At 51.7% G+C, this 26,059-nt stretch overlaps 11 protein-coding genes and 1 non-coding gene across 12 annotated transcripts; 4 read left to right on the plus strand and 8 right to left on the minus strand.

The window, feature by feature from the left end:
- Positions 1 to 247: 247 nt before the first annotated feature.
- Positions 248 to 1,977, plus strand: APUU_50125S (serine hydrolase domain-containing protein; the record flags this gene model as incomplete). The annotated part of the gene is made up of 4 exons (XM_041705088.1): positions 248 to 689; positions 735 to 845; positions 890 to 1,151; positions 1,197 to 1,977. 4 exons carry the CDS (start codon positions 248 to 250, stop codon positions 1,975 to 1,977), a joined length of 1,596 nt encoding a protein of 531 aa, XP_041557608.1.
- A 255-nt stretch (positions 1,978 to 2,232) lies between these two features.
- On the minus strand, positions 2,233 to 5,754 carry APUU_50126A (uncharacterized protein; the record flags this gene model as incomplete). The annotated part of the gene is made up of 3 exons (XM_041705089.1): positions 2,233 to 3,313; positions 3,365 to 3,610; positions 3,674 to 5,754. 3 exons carry the CDS (start codon positions 5,752 to 5,754, stop codon positions 2,233 to 2,235), a joined length of 3,408 nt encoding a protein of 1,135 aa, XP_041557609.1.
- Positions 5,755 to 6,752: 998 nt separating this feature from the next.
- APUU_50127A (uncharacterized protein) lies at positions 6,753 to 10,001 on the minus strand (the record flags this gene model as incomplete). The annotated part of the gene is made up of 1 exon (XM_041705090.1): positions 6,753 to 10,001. The coding sequence occupies one exon, from the start codon at positions 9,999 to 10,001 to the stop codon at positions 6,753 to 6,755; it is 3,249 nt and encodes a 1,082-aa protein (XP_041557610.1).
- Positions 10,002 to 10,513: 512 nt separating this feature from the next.
- Positions 10,514 to 13,246, plus strand: APUU_50128S (uncharacterized protein; the record flags this gene model as incomplete). The annotated part of the gene is made up of 1 exon (XM_041705091.1): positions 10,514 to 13,246. The coding sequence occupies one exon, from the start codon at positions 10,514 to 10,516 to the stop codon at positions 13,244 to 13,246; it is 2,733 nt and encodes a 910-aa protein (XP_041557611.1).
- Positions 13,247 to 13,554: 308 nt separating this feature from the next.
- Positions 13,555 to 13,929, minus strand: APUU_50129A (uncharacterized protein; the record flags this gene model as incomplete). Its single annotated transcript, XM_041705092.1, has 2 exons — positions 13,555 to 13,709; positions 13,788 to 13,929. 2 exons carry the CDS (start codon positions 13,927 to 13,929, stop codon positions 13,555 to 13,557), a joined length of 297 nt encoding a protein of 98 aa, XP_041557612.1.
- Positions 13,930 to 14,490: 561 nt separating this feature from the next.
- On the minus strand, positions 14,491 to 15,495 carry APUU_50130A (uncharacterized protein; the record flags this gene model as incomplete). Its single annotated transcript, XM_041705093.1, has 2 exons — positions 14,491 to 15,171; positions 15,238 to 15,495. The coding sequence occupies 2 exons, from the start codon at positions 15,493 to 15,495 to the stop codon at positions 14,491 to 14,493; spliced, it is 939 nt and encodes a 312-aa protein (XP_041557613.1).
- A 500-nt stretch (positions 15,496 to 15,995) lies between these two features.
- Positions 15,996 to 16,067, minus strand: APUU_t50002A. The gene has a single exon. It is a non-coding gene; the product is annotated as a tRNA-Arg (tRNA).
- A 559-nt stretch (positions 16,068 to 16,626) lies between these two features.
- On the minus strand, positions 16,627 to 17,737 carry APUU_50131A (uncharacterized protein; the record flags this gene model as incomplete). The annotated part of the gene is made up of 3 exons (XM_041705094.1): positions 16,627 to 17,159; positions 17,218 to 17,628; positions 17,704 to 17,737. 3 exons carry the CDS (start codon positions 17,735 to 17,737, stop codon positions 16,627 to 16,629), a joined length of 978 nt encoding a protein of 325 aa, XP_041557614.1.
- A 776-nt stretch (positions 17,738 to 18,513) lies between these two features.
- Positions 18,514 to 19,799, plus strand: APUU_50132S (uncharacterized protein; the record flags this gene model as incomplete). The annotated part of the gene is made up of 4 exons (XM_041705095.1): positions 18,514 to 18,690; positions 18,734 to 18,877; positions 18,924 to 18,991; positions 19,040 to 19,799. The coding sequence occupies 4 exons, from the start codon at positions 18,514 to 18,516 to the stop codon at positions 19,797 to 19,799; spliced, it is 1,149 nt and encodes a 382-aa protein (XP_041557615.1).
- A 687-nt stretch (positions 19,800 to 20,486) lies between these two features.
- On the plus strand, positions 20,487 to 21,645 carry APUU_50133S (uncharacterized protein; the record flags this gene model as incomplete). The annotated part of the gene is made up of 2 exons (XM_041705097.1): positions 20,487 to 20,833; positions 20,892 to 21,645. The coding sequence occupies 2 exons, from the start codon at positions 20,487 to 20,489 to the stop codon at positions 21,643 to 21,645; spliced, it is 1,101 nt and encodes a 366-aa protein (XP_041557616.1).
- A 130-nt stretch (positions 21,646 to 21,775) lies between these two features.
- Positions 21,776 to 22,974, minus strand: APUU_50134A (glycosyltransferase family 32 protein; the record flags this gene model as incomplete). Its single annotated transcript, XM_041705098.1, has 4 exons — positions 21,776 to 22,018; positions 22,077 to 22,436; positions 22,491 to 22,646; positions 22,696 to 22,974. 4 exons carry the CDS (start codon positions 22,972 to 22,974, stop codon positions 21,776 to 21,778), a joined length of 1,038 nt encoding a protein of 345 aa, XP_041557617.1.
- A 769-nt stretch (positions 22,975 to 23,743) lies between these two features.
- On the minus strand, positions 23,744 to 25,469 carry APUU_50135A (Ytp1 family protein; the record flags this gene model as incomplete). Its single annotated transcript, XM_041705099.1, has 3 exons — positions 23,744 to 23,911; positions 23,968 to 25,244; positions 25,295 to 25,469. The coding sequence occupies 3 exons, from the start codon at positions 25,467 to 25,469 to the stop codon at positions 23,744 to 23,746; spliced, it is 1,620 nt and encodes a 539-aa protein (XP_041557618.1).
- Positions 25,470 to 26,059: the final 590 nt, after the last annotated feature.

The following is a 26,059-nucleotide window of genomic DNA, read 5'->3' on the forward strand; positions in this document are numbered from 1 at the left end:
CCGGCCGTGAGCGCGAGGAAGGGGCGTATTTAGGAATGGGAAGGGGCGATGGAATGTGCCCATCACTTCCTCGCGATTGTTCCCACAATTGTTGACACTTTGACACCTCGACATTTCTAAATCGTATCTTTACATCGCCATGTGGAAGATCACCGTGCTATCACTGCTGACTGCCGTGGCGGGACAGACATGTCCCCTCGCAGGGCCAGCCTTCCCGGCTCCACGGAGAGTGATAGGCAGCGTCGCCATGGACCACGCTGTGGGCAACTTCACCAGCTCCTTGCAGCGCATCCTCTACGCGACAGACAATCCCCAGGTGACTGCGATCGATCCAGACGCGACGTCATTCACGGTGCAGGTGTTCAGCACCCATGACGAGCGTCCCCTTCTCGAGCACTACCATACAGCCACCTCTGCGCGAAGCAACACGGTCGGCGTGAATAACGTTGATGAAGACACTGTTTTTCGAATCGGAAGCGCTTCCAAGTTGTGGACGGTCTTGCTACTTCTTATTGAAACCGGCGATGCGTCATTCCACGACCCGATTTTCAAGTACATTCCAGAGCTGCGCGATGTCGTCAGCCATGCGAAGGGCAACAATTCCTACGTTGACAGCGTCGACCATGTTCAGTGGGAGGATGTTACAGTAGGAGAGATTGCCAGCCAGATGGCGGGTCTCGAAAGGTCATGTAGGTATCTTAATTCCTGTGTTAAACACTATCTGACGGCTGTAGTTGGCCTCGGTGATCTGGCGCGGACCTCTTTGGCTGGGAATCTTGGATTTCCGCATCTTCGAAGCTCTGCAGTACCAAAATGCGGTATTGAGCCAGCGTGTAGTCGATCAGGTAGGTACAATACTTCGCCAAACTGGCAGTTCTAACGGTTGCAGAATTCTTCGCCGGCTTGCTCAAAAGACACCCAGTGCTTCCGACGTCCTCAGGCGCTGCATACTCAAATGATGGCTACCAGTTGCTTGCGTATGCAATCGAAGCAATGTCGGGCATGTCGTACTCGGAACTCCTAGAGAAACGCTTAATACAGCGGCTTAACCTAACACACTCTTCCTATGGAAAGCCTGCCGATCACCTGGGCATCATCCCGGAGCCTAGGAATATGTCAAACTGGGATACGGACCTGGGCGACCTAGCACCGTAAGTACTCACGCGAGCCTTCCGGGATACTGTCTAACAGGATAGGACTGGCGGAATATACTCCTCGACAAAGGACCTGAACACACTAGGCCGCGCGATTCTGAACAGTGAGCTTCTTTCCCCTGCGCAAACCAGACGATGGATGAAGCCGCACACTCGCACTGCAGACCCAAGCTACTTGGTTGGCGCACCGTGGGAAATATACACCGTCGATGACCCTCGGGCGATAGATCTATATACCAAGTCTGGAGACCTCGGCGGCTACTCGGCCATGATGGGTCTTTCTCCGGACCACGATGTCGGCTTCGTCATTCTCGCTGCTGGTGAGAAGACAACTCGAACGGTGTACGCCTTGGCCGATCTTGTTTCGCAGGGGATCATTCCAGGTCTCGAATCTGCCGCCAAGGAAGATGCAAGGGACCGATTTGCCGGTACATACACCTTAGGTGGCTCTGTTCTTACACTTACAACTGATGACGGCCCCGGGCTGAAGATCACAAAATGGAATAACAAGGGGAAGGATATCCTAGAGACACTGGCAACCCTGCAGCCAGCTGATATTGAGGGAGAACTGGATGTGAGATTGTATCCCACTGGACTGGAGAGCCCAGGGAAGGTCTCTTTCCGGGGCATTGTGTCAGGAGCAGCCCCAACTGGGCCAGCTAATGGGCCATTCACGCGCGCCTGTAAGTCATGGATGTTGGTAGATGGCCAGGTGTATGGGTCGGTCGGCCTTGATGAGTTTGTATTTGATATGCTAGACAACGGTGGTGCTGTTCGTGTTTCCCCGCGCGCCTTGCGAGTATCGTTAGCGAGGGTGAGGTAGAGCTTATTGATACCCTTATACATTAAAATATATTGATAGCCATTGAACTTTGAAAACGCCCCGGTAATCGTAGTCCAATATGCAAACATGGCACTTTATAAAATAGCGTTAATTGCGGTCTGCGGACACGGCGAAAAGATAGGTATGTACGGGTTGCTATATACAGGTGGAGGAAATACGGTACAACTGGGTCGAGACACTCAAGTTTCAGAATGTGTAGAGTAGAGGATGTGATGTTCATCGCAGTGACAACAACTAATCAAGCTCGGTGAATTCCCTTTTCTGCGGAACAGTGCTGGCCGGGGAGCTACTAGAACCATTGGACCCAGCATTCGACTGCCGATTTGGCTGTATCTCATTCAGGGCATTCGACGCGCTATCGATTGTAGTACTAGGTCGCCCCTGGCCTGAAACAGGCGAAGGCGGGTATTCGCACAAAGACATCAGGCCGTCATATGCATCTTCTCCAATAGCGTTGGTGAAAGGAGTCAGGATGTCCAAGGTTTGCAAATTCCCCCGCATCTCGCCGGCTCTGGACCTCCACTTGTGCTGATGAGAAGTATACCACTCGACTGTTTTTCTGATGTGCAGGGCGTGCGGGCTTCCAGTCCGGATCGTATCGGTGATGAAGCTCCTAGGTAGCTTATTTTGGAGATGCTTTCGCCGCTGTGCTCCCATGCGGAAGTCTTGTTCGGAGACATGCGCGTCTTCGACGAAGTGGCGGAGGGCGTCGCAGTCCGCACAGCAATTCAAAAGACCGGGGACCGATTTGCTCCAGGTTTCGGGTGCTGGGGGTGGTGGGCCGACATAGCTTTGTATGTAATTTTCGAGAATGCGAACGATGAACTTCGCTTCTTTACTGTCTGTTGATCCAGGTGAGTCGTTGATTTCATCATTCAAATCTTCGCTGTCTGTTGATGCAGGAGAGGCGTTGAGTGAATCCCCAGGTCGTAGATAACAGGATAGGGATGTGATAAGCGGTTTCAAGAAGAACATGACGAGTCCGTGGCGGCCTTGGAATTCTGTGATGCTGCGCTCCAAGATGGAAAGCAGGGGTGTGACATCGAGGTTAAAAATATTCATTTGCTTGATAAGTCTTACAACGTTTTTGGGCTGGATTAGTTCTGATGGGACAACAGTGGTGTGGCGTTGCCCATCCGGCGGGCCATTCAGTATCGAGAAATGCTGTAATAGCGTTGGAAGGAGACTGTGGTATGCCCGAGTTATGGAACCATGATCGGGACCATCCCGTGTGCGAATTATTTCAAACAGCATTGTAAGGAAGCCGAGAACAAAACCATTGTAGTGGCCATTCTGTCGCACAAAAGGGACTACACTTTGAGATCGTCAGCACGGCTGCAATGGGGACCAAGGAGGTGTATCATACCTATTCTCCAGAAAGGACCTTGGCAATAATCCCAGGGAAAATGCAAGCTTTTCTCCATCGACCTCGCGCAGCTCTGTCCTTGGTCCAGCCCGCGTCAATAGCATATTAAAAGTACTTGAAAACCACGTGTTGGCTTCATCGGGAGTATGTTGTTCGCCTGAGCTATGGTCCCACGTCCGGCGGATTTCAACAAGCGTGAAAACGCCATCCAGTCTAGTGCTTGAATACTTCCAAAGGTTTTCGAGGCTGTGGAGTAACAGTTAGACTCGGGGGAAATACTCATCTCACAGGGTCTGATAATCAACTTACACAGGCTGCATGTGCTGGACGCCATGAGTGTATATCGCTTTCCCAATATGCTCCGCCAGCTTCCCTGATCGGTGCCCCAAGGAATCCACATATTTGGCGGCAAGTTCCGAGTGACCAATTCCCAGCGCAATGGGCGTAATTCCACGACAAATATCACTGGCGATGTGTCCTAACGGTGGAGCTACAATCTCACATAGTTCACTCACTTGGCTGCGGAGCCTTTGATTCTCAGGGCAAGCTCGGTATTCATGGTACAGGTCTTTTAGGACTGCCATCTTATTCTGCAGTTTCCCATCCTTGGCGGTACTGAGTAGCAGAGGGCCATAGAAGGGCTTCGGTACCACCAAAGCAACGGGGTGTGCATACTGCCGGCCCATAACTGAGCCTACGGGCCCGCTCCCACACCTCGGGCCTGGGCCCGGTAGTCGAGTTTCTGAAATGGGCGGAACATCAGCCTGCAAGTCGTACGCAGAGAGAGACTCGTCACTCTCCGCCCTCAGAAAAATAAGGTTGCCATCTAAGTCGTTAGGTTGAAAAAAATGAAGTTCCGACACACGTGGATGCGAAAGATTGGGATAATCAACTCTGTGCGAGGAGCCGTGGTCACCGTCGTCTCTGATGCCAGTTATCTTGTACCGCACGAAGGCAAGAAGTATGATGCAATTGCTGGCATTGCAGAGCCTGCGCAGTTCGGCCACCTTCACTTTGTCGTCTGGTCGTAGAGTGTTGAATGCGAAATCCACATCAGAGTCTGGTTTAGGCAGTTTGTAGAAGACAGCCGGTGGCAGGGTTTGCTCGCAGTCTGTCACTCTGGAGAACCAGGCTGACGGCGGCAGCCCTTGACCACGAAGACAGTCTGTTCGGTGTTCGGCGAACATTGTCCATCTCGTAAGCGCGTCTAGAAGCTGATCTGCACATAAATGTCTATACAGCAGAGCCTTGTTTGACGGCCTATGCACCACGCTATAAGTGAGAACAACCCGGTACCCCGACGTCACCGGAGTGCCTCGTGCGAGACCTAACATAGAGAATATCGTGTATGAAAGCTGAAAGGCAGAGTTGGTGGATGTTTTAATTGCCTCTATTTGGTCGCTGTGCGAGACCATAATGTCACCTCCCTCGTGCTTAGACGGAAGACATATCGCCAGCGTTCCAACATGCTCTTGATATTCTGAGTCGTTGCGCGGCCGGGTTTCGGGCATAAAGAAGGATCCTTCCCTGAAGGCAATGAGCTTTTCAGGTCTCACTCGCACATCGTCCGGCTCTGTGATCCCAAGTTTGGCGATTCCTTTCTTTGCAAACAAAGAAACCTGTCTGTGCCATCTTGGGTTCCTGCACAAAAACTGCCCATCGTCAAGCTCATAACTTTCCGCCGTTTGCCCGTCCAATAAAGCATGCTCGGGGACAGGCCGGCGGTGGCAGGCACGCAACATGGCTTCTGCGGCATCTGGGGTCACTGGAAGACCAATTGGACCAATTCCCTGGATCTCCAGTCCTGGATTTATAGCCGACTCGACAGACTCACTCGCAAAAAACGGTCCAGTCGTTTCCACCTTGTCCAAAAGGCGTCCGAATCCAACACTGAATGCACGCCGCGACACGAACAGCGGGCCCGCAACACCTGAATCCCAGGGTTCTACCCTGTCGCTTGCTGGTTCACGGCTGTCGGTCTCGTTGCCTGTCTGGTGCTGGTCGTGTGGGGGGATGTTCCATAGTGCCTCCCTGGACGTCTGCCCTGGACGCTCTTTCTTGACGGGTTCTTCCTGGGTGCGCTCCTGCGTCCCGGAGTCTGGTTTGGTAGCGACTGATTCCGGCTTTACAGCGGGCGACACGTCAGCATCAGAAGGGCCAATACTCCCCAGACGTTCTTCCTTGACGGGTTCTTCCTGGCTAAGCTCCTGTGTCCCGGAGTCTGGTTTGGTAGCGACTGGTTCCGGCTTTACAAAGCGCGACACGTCAGCAGCAGAAGGGCCAATGCTCCCCAGACGTTCTTCCTTGACGGGTTCTTCTGTACTGGGTTCTGACTTGATATCCCGCCGCTCGCGCTTCGCAGGGCGCCCAGCAGTCGCGGAAGGAGCCATGCTTCTGGGGTCAAATGTCGCAGCACCGCGCTTTCTCTTGCTTGCAAAGTGCCGAACGCGGCGCGGGCCAGTGTTATTTCCTTTTTGGGACGCGTCACGCGTCGTTGGTCACATGGCTCGGATCGATTGTCGAGGGCCGATGCATACACAGATATTAATATTGAGGAGTAGATCTAGGTAATGTTCGACACTATGGTATTTCCGAGAATAATTATGATGCTGGTAAGGTTCTGAAGCTGGTCTTGGAACGCTTGTCCAATATCGGCAGCAAATCCCATACCCCCACTATATATATAAATTGGTCTTCTACTTTGCCGGGCTGGACCCCATATAACTTTTCCAAATTTCGTACTGATACTAGCTATATACATAATTGAATTTGAACAGAGTCTGTAATTACAATATTGTAGGAAAGCCCATGAATGAAATAAAAACCAAAGCATGCTCGAAATGTTTTTATGGCCTGCGACGACGAACCACATCTGGGCCCCGCCAGTGCAAACGACCCAATTTGCGGGTAACAGTAGATGCTTGACTCTCCAGGTAGGATAGTTCAAAATTTACAACGACCGAACAATAAGTTGGGCGAATATCACCGGCTTTTCCACTTCGCTGCTGCTCGCGACGCGAAACCGTCACGTATACACGTGCCAAGTGCGCTTGATGCCTGATTGCAAGGCATAAATATTACGTGATCGCATGCAACTAGACCTGAACTGGCGGCAGTGCAGCCTTGATGCCTGTTAGGTAAGGCAGAAGTTCGCATCTGAGCATACGGTATACCACGCTCGTTCACAAGAAACATGGGCATTTGGTATCTATGATACTAGATAGACAGGATAAGACGGGATAACTAGCTAGTGGTATATAGGCGTCCTACTATAGTGCTTGATATGCCAACATAAAAGACCAATGGTGGTGAATCATATTTTAACTGAACGCAAATATAAAATGTAACACATTAAATTCGAGGGTATCTCAACTTCTCCTCAACTCATTCAATCAGCCATCACATCATCGTCGCCATCATCATCATCATTGAACTCATCAAACTCATCCCCCGAGTAATCCCCCAACTCACCATGCTCAAAAATCCCACCATGGTCGTTCGCCATATGGTCATAAATCCTGTTCTCAGGAACCTTCTCCCCACAGAAGTAACACCAGCAAGTACCGCACCCCTCAACAGGACAAGTGATATGACCACACCCTGCGATCTTCTCGGTCATAGTCCCGCACGTCGGACACGGCTTTATCTTCTTGATTTGAGCAGTATCGCGTTCAGTATTTGTATCAACTCGAGCTAGCTGCGCCTGCTCCTGGCACTCCTCGCACGTCCAGTCCTGCAAAGTCGGCGGTGTCCCCCTTGCACAATCCCTTTCCAGGAACTGCTTCGCCGTGGAGCAGCCGACGCACCATGCATAAATCCAAGTTCCGTGGTTTTGGATAGCCATATTCAAGTCTTTCACCGTATGAATCCCTTTACCGTATTTCGCTAGGGTCTGCGGGGCCGGGAACCTTCGACAGAATGGACAAGCCAGGGTAGCAGGGTTGATGATTGAGCCCGGGTCATTGCCGCCGTACCATGAACCTGAGCAGGTTGTGCAGATTCGCTGTAGGCACCCTCTACGACCGCAGGCGGGATTCAAGGCGGAGGGCCAGAAGGAGTCGAAGCACAGAGAGCAATGCACCCTCGCCGACTTCCGGCGGTTGACAAAGTGTTTCAGGGTTGAAATTAGGTGGTTCGTGTTGCGGACTTGCTTTCCACGCTGTGTTAGGGGCACATCCTGCGCAGGGAAGAGCGAGATACGGCGCATGAAGCCGTCCGTGCCCATTGTTGATACTATGTGGAATGGGGAACGGTTGGTGAAGGGGGACTCGCCCGGCTTATCGGAGTCCTCTGCTAGCCATGACATGCCGTTCTCGACGCTAAGGGCCTTGGCTGATGTTTCGAAGTCTTCAGTTGTTTGGCGTCCGGACTCGCATGCGGTGCAAACGAACTGCGATGCATCGAATGTGGACGGCCGATATTCCTCTGGCCAGATTATCCTGTTCGTACACTTGTTGCACTCGACCACCGGCGCGGTCAGCGAAACTCCAGTGGCTTTCAACCTGCAGTAGTGACACTTTGGACGATTGATCAGCCCTGCAACATCGTATACCACATACTGCGCTCTGCATGAAGGGACTCTGCATTCCACCCAAGACATCTTTGACTGGGCGTTGTCCGCATAGGATACTCCGATATCAGTGCTTTTCGACTTGCTAAGCAATGCCCCAAGACAGACACCACATTGGCTATTGGGGCCCATGAGCGTCACTGACCTAGGATACTGGCATGATCGACAGGTCACTACAGCGCCCATAGGAACGACGTCTTTGTTGGGCTTCCAAGGGATGCGAGCTGTTAGAGGAGCATCGAGGTTGTGTTCAAGTGTTTTGAAGGCGATCAAGCGCTCGAATAGCATTCGATCGGACTCGTTGAGGAGGCTGGTCTGGCATGCAGTTTCATCTTTGTGAGCATTCTGGTGTGCGGAATTGGCGTCAAGCAGAAGACCCATGCAGCTGCTTGCGAATGTCTCAGGCACTTCAATGTTGTTCCATTTGTCATTGTAACTGAGCAGCTCGCGTTCAGCGACATCAGCGAGAAATGGGATACCCAGGCGGATTGTGAGTGCGGCGAGCAGCGCGGCGGCCCTGGGCGTCAACTGAGTGCCAGGGTTTATGGTGTGAAGCATGATCGTCCAGAACTGATTGCCGTACTGCTCAGAGGCCAGAGCAATCGGAATGCATCGGGCCTGGCTGGTATCTGATTTGGCGATGTGCTCTGGCATGTCTTTAGCGTCCTTAACGTAGGTGATTCGGGTCAGAATACGGCCGAGACGACGCAGGATGCGAGGGTCGCAAGATCTGGAGATTTCCAGGAGCTCTTTTCTCGTGAGACTCTCAATGGGTGCATCTGTATCATTTTCGTCCTGATACTTGTTGAAGTTCACCGTCGGATCCAGGAAGACGCAGGGGAATTTCTCGGCTTCAGGTACATTGTCAATGATAGCCTGGATTTCTGAAATGAAGTTATACGACTCGTCCAGCCACTCCTGCATCAGTGCCTTCTTCTTTTCGTCAGTGATTTCTCCGACTGCCTTACTGAATGCATCAAGAAGGTCCTCTCGCTTATCGTATGTCTTGTCCTTGCAAACAGCCCTCCACAGCGAGCCGAAGACTGGGTTGATAGCAATAGCAACGATGTCCTCCTTCATTATGCGCATCAAGTGCTGTGAGGCAACGTCCCGGTAGGCCTCGTCGACAGCCCATCGATCCGCCGGGTTCTGCGCAGGTGTGGACTTCTTGGGCAGACGCTGCTTGATGACGTCCGTGGTCAGACGCACTTCAGCGATGTTATCCAGCACGTTGGTCTTCCGGGTGTAAGGAACAGGGAAGAATCGACGGGTGTTCTCGTCTTCCTCGTCCTTGAGGGCGTGCATCCCCTCCGTGGAAACGTAGGAAGTCCAGTCACCAATCGCATCAAAGTCGGGATTGTGCCTGTCGCCGTTGTCCTTCTCGACACCCATCCATGCCAGAAGCAGCTCTACGGATGCCTTTGAGATCGTGCCTGGTTCCCGATCCACCAGGTGAATACAAGCACCACCGGTCATTTCACACAGATAGTTGTAGTAGGTGGCGTCGTCTCGAGCCATATGCGGCGCTAGAAGTGCAAAAACCTGGGCGTTGTTCTGGCCATCACGTAGAGTCTTTGCAGCAGAGACCCAGTCGAGGAATAAGGACCCGAATCCGCCGTACTTGAACGACACCGACAGCCCATTCATCTCCGCCTGGGCATTGCTCTTCCAATGGAGGCCAGGGGCATTGGTATGAGGCGGAGCATCGGTGTAGAAAAGAATTAACGTCTTTGCATCTGGTCGCATGGATGAATAGGCCTGAGCTAGGGCTGTCTTCGCTGCCTCGGGGTAGTCCCCGCCGGCCCTGGCCTGTAGCTTCCTCGCGAACGCCACGATATCCGGCTGCTTTTCAGGATCTGCACCAGACTCGAGGTCCAGCCATTCTGAGAATTCCAGTAGAATTCCGAAGCTGGAGTAGTCGCGGTATGCCAGGACCCCGACGCGCGAAAAGCACCCAGTAAGTGCTGATATGGATATGATCTGGGGCAGAGATGTATTCAGAGCTGCGAGATAGTTTGTCATGGACGCCGTCGCGTCGACGATCAGGAGAAGATCATGTTTCTCCATTGTTGGTGATGAGAAGATGTTAATCCTCAGAATCCGAAGAGAGGGCGCCTGCGCTTTTATGTGCCTTCGTCCCCGGCGCCAACTGAGTCACCGCGATTGGCCCTCACCTCTTCGTCGATGTTGCGCATCCCTCAATACGAATGGTGAATATTTGATCCATATTCACATTTATTATTTCTCTACTCGTGGTCTGATTTGCTAATTCGTTGTGTCACCTTTCTCTAATATGCACGTGAGTCATCCAGTCACCAGTGCCCTGATCTGATATCCTGTTTGACTCATGATCCGCGGCTCTAAAATGAATGGACCAATCAGTCTGCAGGTCGGAGACTCGAATAGGCAAGGCGATTGCTGCCTTGTACAAGTCACCTAACAGTGGCTGACGTTGGGGGCCAGGCCCACAGTGAGGCTGAGTCGGCGGTCATAAAACAGAAGCAGCGCGTCTTCCACTCCAGCCTCATTCAACATCTGTACAAATCTCCATCCACCCATGCCCCGGCCTCGCAAACGCCATGGAGAACAAACTGACCCTGGGTGAGCTCCCCGCAGAGCTCATCCTGGACATCGGCTACGACCTGTCCACGGGCCATCTCAACTCGCTCGTGCGCACGGCAAAGCGCCTTAACGCCCTGCTATCGCCTCGCCTCTACCGTCTAGGCGCTGAAGTCGCAGGACGCAAGTCACCGCTTATATGGGCCGTGACCAACAACCGGGTATCTGCCGCCCGGCGGCTGCTCGAGCAAGGCGCAGACCCAGTCTCACAAGCAAGGGCGCCTACAACTGCTTTACACATGGCAGTCAAAGGGTTACGTCTGAGTATACTCCGGATGATCCTCCGGCCAGGTGTAAAAACTTCTGTCTTGGACGGGACGGATCGCACGCCTCTTCAATACGCGGCCGTGCACCCGAAATTGGGAGCCCTCGAGATCATGCTGGACGTCGCGCCTGCAGCGTATCCAGACGAGAATGGAGACTGGGCCAGGGCGCTGGAGATGGCAGTGCGTAAGAAGCGCTTGCGCCATGCTCGGCTACTCCTCGAGACAGCTGCAAAGAATATCGAACGCCCGGCGCAGAAGGCTCCGGAGACCATAATGCTGATTCCAGCCCGCGCAGGGGACCGTGCGATGATCGAACTTCTGGTCCAATTTGGCTGGGATAATTGGGGCGGAGTTGGGTCTACCGGGAGCACGCCTCTACATGCCGCTGCGGAGGAGGACGATGAGGAGATCGTTAAGATGCTGATTGAATATGGATCAGACGTCAATGCTGTCGATGCCAACAACGCAACACCCCTGCACATGGCGGCACGCAGACGTCGCTTCAAAATCATGAAGGTCCTTCTCGAAGCTGGTGCGGATGTTAGCCTCGTTGATGTGAGTCAGGATACAGCGCTACATCTCTGCAGCCGTGGGGCTGAAGACAGTAAACCCGGCCCTGAACTGCTTCTCGACTCAGGAGCCGATATTCACGCCAGGAACGATGTTGGGAATACGGCCTTACATGTAGCAGCTGAAGCTGGTGCGCACCTATCGATTGTCCAGCTGCTAATCGAACGCGGTGCCGACATCAAGGCCAAGTCCAATAATGGAAAGACGCCCCTCTTCATGGCTGCTGATAGAGGGTCCCTTCCCATTGTCAATCTTTTGCTTACTTGCGGCGCCCATATTAACACTGAACGGAGTGGAGAGTGGTGTCCCTTAGCCGTGGCCACTCAAGAATACCATACTCATCTCATTCAGCCTTTAGTCGATGCTGGATTTGAACTCAACCCCGTGGGCCGGTCACCATTGATGTTGGCAGCCGAGAATGGCTATGCGGAACCCATGCGAGAACTCATCCGACTCGGTGCCGATGTCAATCACACTGTCTCCGAAACGACCCACTGTTCGCCGATTGACCTGGCCATTAGCTCTGACAATCTGGAAGCCGTCCGGGTTCTCCTTGAAGCAGGCGCGCCTATCGACAAACCAGGATACCACGGAAACTCAATTTTGCACGCGGCTATACGCGTCAATACGACGACAGAGATTGTCGAGCTCTTAATCCAGCATCGTGCCGATGTCCACGGCGTCGAGGGGTTCAACCGGAATGCTCTGCATACGGCCGTAGGCTCCAGAAATAGGAGTCTGATCCCGGTTCTAGCTACTGGCGGAGTCCCGATAGACGGCCCCGATGCCAACGGCAACAGGCCCCTCCATCTAGCCGTTGAACATAGGGGTCTGTCTTGCAGGGTTGTTGAACCCCTCATCGAGGCCGGAGCCAACGTCAACGCTCGCGGCGCCCAAGGCCTCACAGCACTGCATACTGCCATTAAAAAGGCCTGCTTCAAAGCACGCAAGCTACTAATCACGGCAGGGGCCGACGTCGGAGCCGAAGACATCCTAGGCCGTACACCACTGCACGTCGCCGCAGCACGCGGCCACAAACCTACCTTCGAACTGATCCTCGACGCAGCGAGACAGAGGTCCATTCCCCTAACAACCCAATCCGCCTACGGCCTCACCGTCGTCGAAGAAGCAGCCGCAGCCGGAAACGTGAATATCCTCGACATGCTAGCAGGCGAGAACCTCGACATCACCGGCTCAAACCCAACACATAACGGCAACCACCGCGGCATGCCACCCCTGCACATGGCCACAATCTACGACCGCGACGCAGCAGTAAAGCGCCTCATCGGCCGCGGCGCAGACCCGCACGTCATCGACGTCTACGGCCGCACAGCAATGGACTGGGCAATGTTGCACCAGAACAACAAGCTTATCTCCCAACTCCACAGACATAACTTCATCTACGCCCCGCTCACAACTGAGGCCCGGACCGCAGTGCTAAAGGAGAGCATCGTGGGCCTGGCGCGCCGTGTTCTCGATAATGTTGCAGCGGTGTTCTACAGGCTGGGCAAGTGTCTGCAATACATGGATAACATGCCCGCGGCCGCAACAGTGTGGTCGTTCGGCTTGGCGCCCGTGTCCTGCGATCAGTGCGATAAGGCACTTCCGCTGAATGGACCCAGGTATGTGTGCAGCCAGTGTCCGGAGATGGATTTCTGTGCGGGCTGTTATGGCCCAGGCGATGGGTTGCTGCTTCAGGGCACGCATTTCGACTGTGCGGTGGGGCATGGTCTTTTGGAGGTTGATTTGGGGGAATATATGCTGCCCGAGCAGAGGGGGGAGGCGCCGGATGAAGGCGTTCTGGATCAGGCGAGGAGGGCATGGTTAGAGGCGCTGATTGAACAGTATAGCCAGTGATGACTTGTATGGATTTGATCTGATAGTTTTATAGCATGTGCTTTGTATGGGAGCGTGGGATATATAGCGAGCGATTTACTACTTGGTTATATTTATAACGAGCGTTATTGATTTAGATACCAGTCGAAACAAGAAATTAAAGCAACAAGCTACCTCCTTTTGTATTCTTAAGACATACATATATGGTTATACTCTAAGTAGTCCACGGGTCCAGTACGTTTACTACGTAGCAAACCAAAGCGGCACCAATATCTTCGAAGTTTCCTGCCGTCTTCCCAGTAATAACAGACTGGTTTAGTCAAAGCTGCTTAGTTATTTCCACAACTCCCCCACTTGATCGCCTGCGGCGTCTTAAGGAACTTCTCATCCTCCGCATAGATAACAACACTCTCGCCGTCGACACCCACAAAGGTACAGAAGCCGCCGCCGGGCGAGGTGACGCGGTGAACGACTAGGGGGTTATCTGTCCCAGTATGAATTAGCATTTAAAACACTAGAAGTCGCATCAGAAGAAATAAAAGTCATATAGGGTGTGGGGTACCGATTTGAACTTGGGTCCTGTCAGTTGGAACCAAGAGGCTGTAAGATTCTTCGTTGTTCTCGCCGTAGAAGGTGACCGAGACGTCGAAGGCGCTGGTCAGGGCAGCGAGGGTGGCAAGCGCGGTAAACACGGAGAACTTCATTTTGATAGATTGATAGTAGTACTTTGATAGTAAGAACTGGTTTGAATTTGTATAGTTTTCAATGCCCGTGGGGATGGCAGTTTAAATAGCCACGTTTGCCACTAAATACGAGCATATCATCTGCATAAACTGTGTAAGCTATAATTAGGCGAGAAGCTCTTAATAACGTCAAATAGGCTTCGAGATACAAGGCTGGATATGGTTTGCACCAGCTGAGACAAGCGCGCCATAGGCCCGAGTCTGGGGCTTGGAGCGTCACGAGTGGGCGTGAGACGACGTCATCCATCACTACGGAGTGGTTATTGGATGCTGGGTGAAACAGATCTAGTCCGCCTGGAAAGTCTAAGGTGAGACGGGTCGCCTCGTATTTTATAGCACCTAGCAGTGGCCGTGGCTCAAACCTGTGGCGGTCGACTTTAGGATGGTGGTAGCAACAGTGTTAACATGTTCCCAGAACCACCCCAGAGAAGCCTCCAGTGGGCAAGATACTATAATATTAGGCAGCCAATGGCAATCTGCAGACGGAGGCATCATTCATCCAGGCTATTCATTAACTAAGAACTAGAGCAACCCTCGAATAGTAGTCTCATAGTCCTCAGGCTCCCTCTTCAATATCTCACCCAAAGTCGGCGTAACAACCGCCGTCTCACCACGCCTGATAGCCTCCCAAGCACTCGTCCATTCCTTCGCCAAATCCACCCCATGATACGTATGTTTCCCTTCATGCGGCAGCTTCGCATACTCATCAACACTGATCTGCCGAATAGTCACATCCTTCCCGGAGACCCTTCCCAGCACCTCCGCGGTCTCCTTCAAACTCACAACCCTCGGGCCCGTGAGGAGCACAATCTTATTAACATACGGGAAATCCTCCGCAACATTCCCTCCTGTACTCGTTGCATAATCGACAATCAACTTCGCACTCGCCTCGCCCAGCTCATCCCTCTTCACCCAGGCCACGCCAGGCCCGGACCCATCATGCGGGATGGTAATCTCGCTCTTCGGATTCCTCAAATCAAACCACGAGGTATAAATCGGGAACGATTCCGAGTACAGTCCCTCGCGTATAGAAGTATACGTCAGGGGAGTGTCAAGTTCAGAAAGGAATTTCTCTGTCTGGAGATGCGCGCCCATGACGTGCGCGACGGAGTCGTTGGTGTAGTTCCCTGCGAAGGCGAGGGAGGAGTAGAAGATGTGCTTTACGCCGGACTTTTGAGCCGCCGTAATAGCTTTTTTGTGTGCCTGCATTCAATTAGCATTCGTTTTCTTAGGTTGGGCCGTAGAATACGTGGGGGTTAAGGCAGGTACATTAAATCGATGCTCGATCTCGAAAGAGGCATAGGAGATGAGCATTAGAACGTCGACGCCGTCAAATGCCTGGTCTAGTGTTGAGGGGTCATCATAGTTTGCGTGACGGACTGTGGCACCGGCAGCAGCTTCCTTTGATAGAGACTCGGGCTTTCGCGCGATCAGGACGAGCTGGGATGCGGGGACGAGATTAAGGAGGTGCTTGACGATGCTGGATCCCAGGCCGCCGGCGGCGGGGAAAACACCGATTCTTGGCATTGTTTGGAAGTTGTTCTGGTTGATGGTTTTGGTCGATCCAACAGGAGTTGCGGTGTTTATTAAGGATGGTAGAAGAGTTGAAGTGCTTAGAAATCGATCTTGAAGAAGCGAAAAGAAGCTCAAGAGGCCCACTGTATCAGTGACGTCATATTTGTCTCCGTTGTTAGGGCTCACTGTCCACCGTGTAGGTGGTTCTCGAAGATAATCTCACTTGCTGAGCATTAAATCCAAATGGGTTCACAGGCACGCTAAGTATGAAGTTATAAGTTATGCTAATGTACTTCAACTGCGGGGTCAGTAGTATTCACTTAAGTGTTTTGATCAAGGCAAATATATATATATACTTCGGGTTGACAGATCTGTTTTCTACTACACGATGAGCGACGCTGCAAGAGAATAGGCATGATAGCGAAATTGTTCAGTGAATCTAGGTAAATAGGAACTGTTGGCCGGTTTACTGGGTAGACAAAAGAGTATTAAAAAAATGACCAAAAAGAAATTGACCGACGCAGGGATCGAACCTGCAATCTCTTGATTCGTAGTCAAGCGCCTTGCCATTGGGCCAGCCGGCCTAATTGTTGGAATTGAGTTCTGACCTTACCTATTTGAGTCTACGGCAGCCCAGAATTTGTTCTTGTCGCGTATACCACGCGGGTATGCAGACTCGGGATTGAGGGTGGTGATCTCAAAGACTGGGATTATGAGAGGTGTGTGGGACACAGGAACTCTTGACAAAACCTTTATGGCCAGGAGGCAAGTGATTGCCCCTCACGGAGGGTATTTGCCCTTGCGTGGGCTGAGACGTTTGGAGCCGGATTTTGGTTGGGACGATTTCCGTTCTGATGGCATCAGTCCCTTGACAAATATAAGCCAATCCAGACTAATTTCTTATCTTGCCGAAGTTTGATTGAAGTCCCTATGTATACCATGGCTTCTTAAAGAAGCCCGACCTTCCACTGTATCAGGAATTTCCCTTGGCGTCATGAGTATGAAGGACCGCCTGGCGAGACTCATGGGACCCCATGGACCTAGTAGGTACTACAAAAGCTACGACCTTCCCACTTGCTTGCTATTCAATAGACATACGGCATTTCCCGAGTGAAATACTAGTGTAAACCTGATTGCTTATTTCTAAGTATACGGCCGACTTGGTAACTCAGGATACACCCGAGGCGGTTCCGACCCATGAACCTCCTTTGGCGATGGATGCGGAGGCTGGTGTATGATATCCCCATACAGTTCTGGCGGACTCGGCAGCACGGCCTTCGTGGTTTGGTTCTGCTCTGTGGATGGCCGCATTCGTAGCCAGATGATGAAGGCGAGAGCGGCGAGGACGGGAAGACCGATACCAATTCCGACCCCGAGAGCGATTTTTGAGGTTGTAGTTTGCTCTGAGGAAGGAGGAGTTGTAGGAGGGGTGTCTGACGCCGTGGAGCTGGATATGGAGGACGTAGTGTTCGTTATAGAGGAGGGTGAATGAGTAGCGGTACCATCGGTGGTCGAAGTAGCATCGGGCTCTGAGATATTAAAGTACGCAGAGGTAAATCCTTCAGGGGTATCAGAGTTTATCCAGAAGAAGAATACATTCGAGTAGTCAAGATCGAAGCCGTAGAGCTGCACAGTCCAGGTGAAATTGCTGACTTTATCGCTGGAATGGATTTTAGCTATAACTATCAGTTAGCAGTGTGTAAAGGGATGGCGCGGTTTGTTGGCTTGACACACAGTAGACATTCCCTTGACTTGCGGCTGATTCTTGTATAATACTCTGCTGCCAGAACGAGATGTTGAACTCGCCCAGCGTTGTCTCCCACGCAATGACCTGGGTTTCCCCTATTGTCCAGACTGGGTTGATGTCTGTCCACGAGGAAGGGTTCTTGAAATTGTTTTTGGAATCAGCTCCAAGGGCGAAGGGGCTTAATATAAAGAAGAGGATGGTTATGCCGTATAACATAGTTGACCACGACAGCGAGATACATACCATGTTCAGGGCAGGAAGAAGGGCGAGAAATGCCTTGGGATATTTACAACCTGAATCGCCATTTCTGTCGAGTGTACTTTTGCCCTCGCTCCCATATCGAAGAGCCGGGCTAAGGGCGCCACGACAGAGCACATTGACCGGGATGCTATTCCTTCCTGTGCTCAAAATAAGTCAGTGTTCGTGACGCCCATCCATTGGGGGTCAACAATATCTCGGCGGTTTGTTAGTACCGCGCTTAAATGGCAGTTTGTAAAGACGGCCCATTGTAAGAAGGCGATTACAACCACTGCTGTTCAATGTTCCCGAGCCAGAGTCGGAATGGAGGTTCACCAATATGTCGCGAGACTCGAGAGTATTGCGACTACCTGAGTCCGTTGGTTGCCAGTTGCGTGTTTAGTCCATACTAGGCGCCACACTAAGGCATGATGACTGCGGCAGCACCCTCTAGGGCCCGAAATTGCGGTGGATGGGCCGATCTTCATAATAACAACAAGATTAAGGGGATTGTTTTGGGCGAAAACGATCTGACTTGTTTGTCGAGGGCAATGGGCCTAGTTGTCGATAATCCCCCGTGCCCGCGAAAGCCTGGCGAAGTGCCAAAAGAAAAGAAAAGAAAAGCCGAGGTGGATCGTGTCATTGTACATTAATCTATACAGTAACGCGAGCTCTTCTCGAGTTCTCCCCGGTTATTGCAGTTTAGATGTATCTGATATATTTACTGGCAGAAACTAGGGCTCAAATAAAGGAGCTGGGATGAGGCGGCGTGAACCCATAAGCAGATAAACAAGTATTTCGCTGAGCTAAAACAAGCGCTTCGCGACGAATATGTTTTAGCGGGAGCAGCAAAAGTACGGTAATGTGGTGAATTCATGTGTGCTGTGGCAACTGTTGGGCGCTTGGACGTCGAATCACCACACGCCCTAAAGTCCGCCACGCAGACTTAGCATCACTTGAAACCTGCTAGGGTCTCGCCTTGGAGGTTTGGACGGTCTGACATTTCTCAGGTTTTGCCATGAGCATCCAGCTCATACGCAGGCGAAATGGGTTTGTCCACAGGCCAAAGAAGAGTCGCTCGTTTGTTGTTCTATTCATTCGCACTGATTGTTATCATCGCCTTTGTGCTCTGGCCACCGTTCTCTTACCCTTCAGTGACGGGACATACAGGCCTACAGGGCACCCCAGACCACCTCCATTATATAACAAATGGAACTCTGGGGGTGAGTGATTCTTCTAATATATCGGCCTTGCTAACCTGAACAGGTCCAAAAGGTCTTTGCTGTCAGTCTTCCTAGTAGATTGGATAAGCGCGACAACATTGTCCTTGGCTCGTCTGTCAGCGGCTTCCATGTCGAATTTATCGACGGGATGACCCCAGACGAGATAGACCCGAAGACATATCCCTATGTAACTTTACCTGCTGTTCTCTGGAGCTGCTGCTGATGAACATTAGAACTGGAACTCTGAACACCGGCCAGTTGAGTATGCAGCTCGACGAGCGCATGTCAATGCAATGCAAAGGTACATGGTACATACCCATATACGCTACTAAAACTGATCCCTCTTTAGGATAGTGAGCGAAAGACTGGGCAGCGCCATCATTATGGAGGACGACGCGGACTGGGACGTATCTATCAAAACACAACTTCAAAGCTTCGCAATTGCAGTCCGCGCTCTTCAACAGCCCGAGGATACTACCTCTCCTTCTCCTTATGGACACGACTGGGATATCCTTTGGCTTGGGCATTGTGGCCTTGAATGCAAGACTGACCTCCCCTCTTTCCTAACGCCCAATGACCCTACAATTCTCCCACCTCACCACTTCTTACCGTACTGGCGCGATCCCCCGCCGCTTAAAAGGCCGGATGAATCTCGCCTAACATGCACAGTGAGCGACGGGGTTTGCTCGATCGTCTATGCCGTGAGCTTTCGCGGCGCACAACGGATTTTAGCGGCCCTGTCGGTAAACCCCTCAGGTATCGCCGAGGAAATCGACATCGGCGCCCAGTTTGATGTCTCACTGGGCCGTATGTGTGGCAGCGGGTTCTTGAGATGCTTTGGAACATATCCCTCGCTTACCGGCGGTTACACGGCCGCTGGGCCGGCGACAAAGGGCTCTGATATCAATAGTCCTGCTGCGGAATCAGGAGAGTCATTGGACGGGCCAATCGAGGGTCCGTCCAGCAATGGGGTCATGTATAGCACGATGCTCAACATTAATCGGCTTCTTCGTGGGGAGGCAACTGTGCGCTCGACTTGGGATGATACCCGAGTTCCAGAGGTTGACTTTAATACTATCCCTGTGCTAGGAGGTACCTTGCAAGTGTAAATGGGAGCTGAACTACAGCGGATTTGGCGCACGGTTCTATGTGATATGAACTATTGAGCTTTACTTTCCTAATAGCATTTCTTGTTCACCGATACCAGTAAGACCTTTATCATGGCTTCACTCGCATACTTTCCCATGAAATTACTTACAAGGTAGACTGATTATTGAGGCAAGTCATGTTATTTAGAAAAGACTACCCTATTATTGGTATACCGTCAGGAGTTAGTCTGTTTCTGCCTATCCTTTGTTATCTGTTGAGGAGAGACTGTAAGTCGTGTACCTACACCTAATATGAATCCGACTTCTCATCCCTCACGGAAAGTAGCAGATATAGTCCAAGCTCAGAATGCTCTTCAGCCGAGGCTTTATATCTCTCCAAAACCGCAATTCCGAACTCTTTCATGGAACAACCATTCATCGGCAACTGAATACGAGCGCCCCGTCCAAAATAGACAGCCAAGGACGCCAAGCAGGGCGAGCCTCTTCACGAGCGTCATCTCATTGGGCGGGAATGATATCCAGGGCTCTCTTGATCCCAAGCTAGACCGTTAAGGAGAGAAGGCTTATCGTCTCGTGGTCTCGCTAAGCTCGGACAACAGGCCCACGCGGGAGATATAAGCAGCGCAGCCCCCTGTTGATTCTCCGATCAGAATTGCCCCGCCTGCCCTCCGGGGCCTATCCCGCGCCATGTTTGCATCCCGCCTGCTGCTTGTGCTTTGCCTCGTCCTGTTGGCTGGAGTGTGCTATGCCGAAAGTGTCAACCATCGCACGGATGCGGTGTCGCTAAAGGAGCTGTGGAAACGCCGAAAGGGAGGCGGAGGGTCCGATAGCGACAGTAGCTCTGGCTCTGGATCAGGATCTAGTTCTGGATCAGACTCCGACGACGATACCGCCGACGACTCATCCGGATATACATACGGTCAAGTCCCAGAAGACGACGATGTCTGGTATAGCTGCCGGCGACCGATGAACAAAACACGCCTGGCCGAAAACGCGCGGGGCTATGGGGGCTGGTATACCGTTGGAAATGGACAGTACGTTTCCCCTTCCCTTCTATCTGTAAAGGCCGGCGTAGCCTAACCAACTGCACAGAGAGAATAGCACACAAGGCGGCTACACCGCGAAAGGCTCAGGGTCCGCCCCCCACTGGGACAACAGTTCCGGATCATGGTACTACAACAAATACCCATCATCTCTAGACCCCCCAGAGACCCTCTCCTACACGGGCGGGGCAGCAGTACCCTACCTCTCTGGCAAAGTCTCGCCGAACGGCGTCTCGCCACAGAAATTCAATAACCTGCCCTACACCCCAGACCTGGAGGAATATCCATCGGGTTACGAGTGTACGATCCCGACAACGAACTACGCATATAAATACGAGGCTGAGTTCAAGTGGACCGAGTCGGATTACGGGAGTGATGACTCCGGTGCGTCGCACAGTGCGCCGATATACTGCTGCTGCGCGCTGGACTCGCTATGCGGGTGTGACGATTTCCACGGGAACTCGAGCTTTGTGCTGGCGATGCTGCAGAAGGAGATGGATACTACCAGTCCGCAGAATAGCACGCAAGTCTGTGCAATCGATATCGAAGGCGAGAGGACGATTCTCGTTTCGGGGACGCTGCAGAACGGGTCGACCAAGGCGGATGGGAAGCCGGAATATCTGACTGAGACGATTTCGACGACGGGGTTGACGAGGTGTATGCGGGCTACGGGGGCGCCTGATGAGATTTCTATCGCGGGGATGCAAGTGCTTGGGGGACCGTCGCAGAGGGCGTTTGTGCTTGCTTGGGTTGGGACGGTTGGGGCTGGGGTTTTGGTTGGGATGGGGGTTGTTTTGTTGTAATCCCACTTGTCTATTAGGATGAATTAATATATAGGTATCAGTCATATACAAAGCCCGCTAATAGGTATATACATCGCAGGCCTAATCAAGACAGAAAACTGGAGCAAACAAAAAGGAAATATTGCAGATATCAGTCATCACGGCGCTCCAGCTCGCATAGAGTCTCGATGTCATCGCCCCCTTTACTGCTTCCCCTCCAGAGCAACGAGGGCATCATATAACGCGACCGCCGCGAAGAGGACCGTAGACCGGAAGAGACCGTGGCATGGTCCCGTAGGAGCATGATCTGAGTATACGTCCAGAAGACGCAGACAACGGCGGCAGCGGCAAAAAGGAAGCCACACAGGGTGACAAGTTGCCAGTGTTGACCCATCTTTACTTGTTAGCAACAATTTCGTGCAAATAATCCGGCTCGGTGTATGCATGCTTACCCAGAAAATGAAACGCGCGTCGTTGCGGTGCCAGCTGTTTCCAGTGTGGTGGGTGAAGAAACTCCACGAGTGGTTCATGTACTCATCCGGCATGAGGATGCGGACGCGGCTGATCTCGGACGGGAAATCCTTCATGTATTCTTTCCAGATGACTGAGAGGAACAGTGGCCCGGTCGAGTACATGACAGTGATATAGGGGAGGACCCAGTGGCGGTCATACTGCTGGAGTGATTTAATCACTTTCAAGAAGAATGGGTGCTGGGGCACCGAGCCCATGGCATCGTTGGATATACCAGTAGGTACAGTGCGACGAACCCATGCAGGGTACGTGAGCAAAGTATCTAACGGACGATTACAGCCCTGGTAGAGTTAGACTCTATATGAAAAGGAACTAATTCCAGGTAGATAACATACGTCATCCAAATCGATATAAGTTCCGCCGTAATGCGCCAGTACAAAATAACGGATCGAGTCTGCACGTTGAATAGGATATCTGTAGCCATCAAAAGTCTCGAGAAACCAGGGATATTCAGCAGCAATAAATTGGCGCGACTTTGCATCCGTCCACAGCTGGAACGATCGTTAGCATAGATACAGGCCGGGTCAACCAAGGTCGTACAATATATTCGTAGTCCGGGTGCAGGTTAACACAGCTTTGCTGGGCGTCGATCCAGATGTCGGGGATAGTCTCATTTTTGTAGGTCTGGTGGATAATCTTGGGGATGGTCTGGGGTCGTTGGTCGGTAAAGCTGGAGTTCAGCCGGGGCATCTCAGCGCGATGAATCGCATCGGCGGAGCCATCTTCGATGAGTAGCGATAGAAGTGTCCAGACACTGCGAATGAGCAGAAAAATAATGACCAGGGCCACCAGGAGAAAGACCAAAAGGCTGCGGCGCATAGTGGTTGTTGGAAGAAACAATATTACAGCGAGCGGGGAAACAGCGAAAACAGAATAAATAAGGAGTCGCCAAGTAGAAATCAAGATGAGTAGGTATCAAAGCGCTAAAATAGTGTAGGTTGAAGAAAAGCACGAAGGGCAATCTTGGACAGTCAATACGCGGCGCTGGTTCCGCTGGACATCGCCGGATGATCGCTGGATGCTGCACCCGCTAAGCCCCCTATAATGCTGCCTTCTATCAGCCAAGGCACATTCATATTATGATATCAATGGCGCAGGGAATCATCTCCTAAGGAAACTGGATTCATTCCGCGGAAAACAGTCATACCTTACAACCTTGAATTTCTGATTCTGCTATCATGCATAATGCCATTAAAATCGCACTGATACTTATGTTGATGGTTATGTTTTCGTTATTTCTTTTAAACGCGCACCTCAAAGATATTAAAGAACAATATTGTATGGGCAAATACGCGCAAGGCTGGTGGCACGAGCATCAGGCAGGGTTTTTCCAAGGTGGTGGAGGCGACCAACCTGGGGAGTCCTTTGATTATCATGCAAGAAGTATTTCCTGGTGAGTTTCCACTGGCCCATAGTGAAAATATCCTACTGACATGGCCTGAAAAGACGCTTCCCTACTCTCCAGGCACTATTCCTGCCAAGTCTTTGGCTGTGGTTCGAAATGAAAGTTGAAAGGATAGTAGTATTATTCTATAGTATAAACCCGAATCCAGCTAAACATCAGGACCACGCATCAATTACACAAAATCTATAAACATCTTCCATTACGTCCCCTCTCACGCCTCACTGCCCACGCCTTGAGTGCAACCGCCAGAACCACCAGCGACATAATGAACGCCGTGAAGCCCATCCCCACAGTGAAGGTGAACATGGGATCCACCTCATAAAACTCCATAGCATCGATCACATCTTGGGCCTAGTTAATGTTAGTACGGTAGCTGCACAGAATCTATACAAAGTTGAAACACATACGCTTAGCATGAAGATAAGTCCTCCGGCCATAAGACAAAATGCCGCCACGATCTCAGTCGGGGGACGAGCTGGGAGGTACGAGGTTGGCGGGCGCAGGAAGAGCAGGATATATGTCATTCCGCGCGATATCGCGAACCCAACGAGCATACTTCCCCACTGCTTGTGCACCATTGTTGAAGTCATGCTGGCTTGGTGGTGCGAGCTCATCATGATACCTAGGAGTAGGATAATGAGAGCTGGCACGGGGTTAAGGGGGACGCGCTGGGATTTGGGAGGTTCCCAGTTTTGACTATAAGGATCATCGTAGGTAGACGATTGTGGTAGGAGGGTGTTGTTAAGAGTCTCGCGAATACGGCGCGATTCAAAGAGCATGCCAGCAAGACCACCACCGAAAAACATTATAGAGATAGCGACGTGCTCCATATCCCTCGCCGTCCATTCTTCCCCCCATCCAGAAAGGTGCTCTAAGAAGACATTCGTAACGCCATATAACCAGATAACGAACGACTCCACAAACTCGCCCGAGGGAACCTTTGCCTTCCAGCCGACGATGTATGCAGGAGGCTTCTTATTCCAGGCCCATCCTAGGTCCGCCCAGGCTCCGATAAACCGGCCAAGTGTGAGAACGCCATACCAGAAGAATATTCCGCCTTTTATAAAGTGCGCCACGCCGTTGAAGACTTCGATACCGTGGAAGATACCGCCATAAGTAACGGCTCCAGTGGCGATAGCTGTAAAGCCCAAGGGTAGGATGATTCGGTCAATGACATTATACACACCGTTGACAACCCGTGAGATACGGGTTGAAACAATTCCAGGCACGCGCGTTAAGAGGAACCGATAGACAACAGAACTGTACAACCAGCGACGCAGAGCGGAAGGCTTCTCAGGGCTTTCAGAGTCACCGTCCTCAGCCTCCGCCTCGCCCTCGCAGGATGGCGATAAAGGTTCGGTTCCTTGACCACTATCGCGGGACGGGCAGTACTCATCCATTGCCATATATTGAGCCTCATCTGTAGCGACAGGCAGAAAGGTAGCGCGATGAAACTGCCTGGGCTCGCCACGACCATTATACACAAATACCAAAGCCAAAACGACCTGGACAGTGAAGACCCCTGTTGCGATCCAGCCTATCTTGTGGTGGGCGTTGTTCTCGTACAGATCGGGAGTCTGGCTATTATAGATTATTCCGAAAAGCAGGCCGATGGTATTGAAGAGCAGGAACAGGAACTGTGATGCGAGGGCAAGCCGCGAGCGGCCAACGCTGAGTAGGACGGCTGTCAGAGTCAGTGGATAGTTTCAATACTTGCAGAATTAAAAGTATTACCTGCAGGAAGAACAAAACACCAGGCTAGAATCATGAACCCAATATGCGCTAGAATGGTACCCGAGTGCTCGCCATAGGCAAAGTAGCTCGTAGCACTTTCGGGTTGAGGAGTCTGTGAGGCTGAAGCTGTTGGTGGAGTTGCGCTGGTAGAGTGCATGTCCATGTTCATATCCATGTCTACCAGCCTCCGCGACTGAGCAATTTGTTTTTATAGTAGTCCAAAACTATTCAGATGCAATATACCCAGGGTCGCGTTCAAACGAGTACTCAGACTGACCGCAATGTCGGGCGTGGTGGGATGGTATAGGGCTGAGGGAACGGAAGTACAAGGGTGTGCGCTGTATACGAAAATCAGCCTTGTCTATTCTTCCTAGCATTTTTCTACTCATTTAACTTGGGAGGGTGCAATATATTAGCATACCAGCCAAGTAGCTGCCTAGAAACACAGCGTAACCAGCGACATCCTGCGACATCCAGCGATGATCTGCAATGCCATTGTTGTTATCGACAGTGATTACAGGCAGTCGCTAGAGACTGATTTGTGCGACAAGAAGACCAAGAAAGCAAGCACTTGGCGAGAGAGTCACTGCTACAGGATGTCCAATGGTTGTCTACGAGATCATGTAAAACATGTAGACCGAGCCTGAGCCCTCAGGCCGACACGCAGCGGTCTGTCATGGCCGAGCACTGCGCTAGTCCAAGATGGGCAATACCCAGCGCTCGATTTCAACAGCCAATCAGAGAAGGCAGCGATATCTCGCTGGA

The sequence above is a fragment of the Aspergillus puulaauensis genome, chromosome 5, assembly GCF_016861865.1.
Source record: "Aspergillus puulaauensis MK2 DNA, chromosome 5, nearly complete sequence".
Taxonomy (NCBI): domain Eukaryota; kingdom Fungi; phylum Ascomycota; class Eurotiomycetes; order Eurotiales; family Aspergillaceae; genus Aspergillus; species Aspergillus puulaauensis.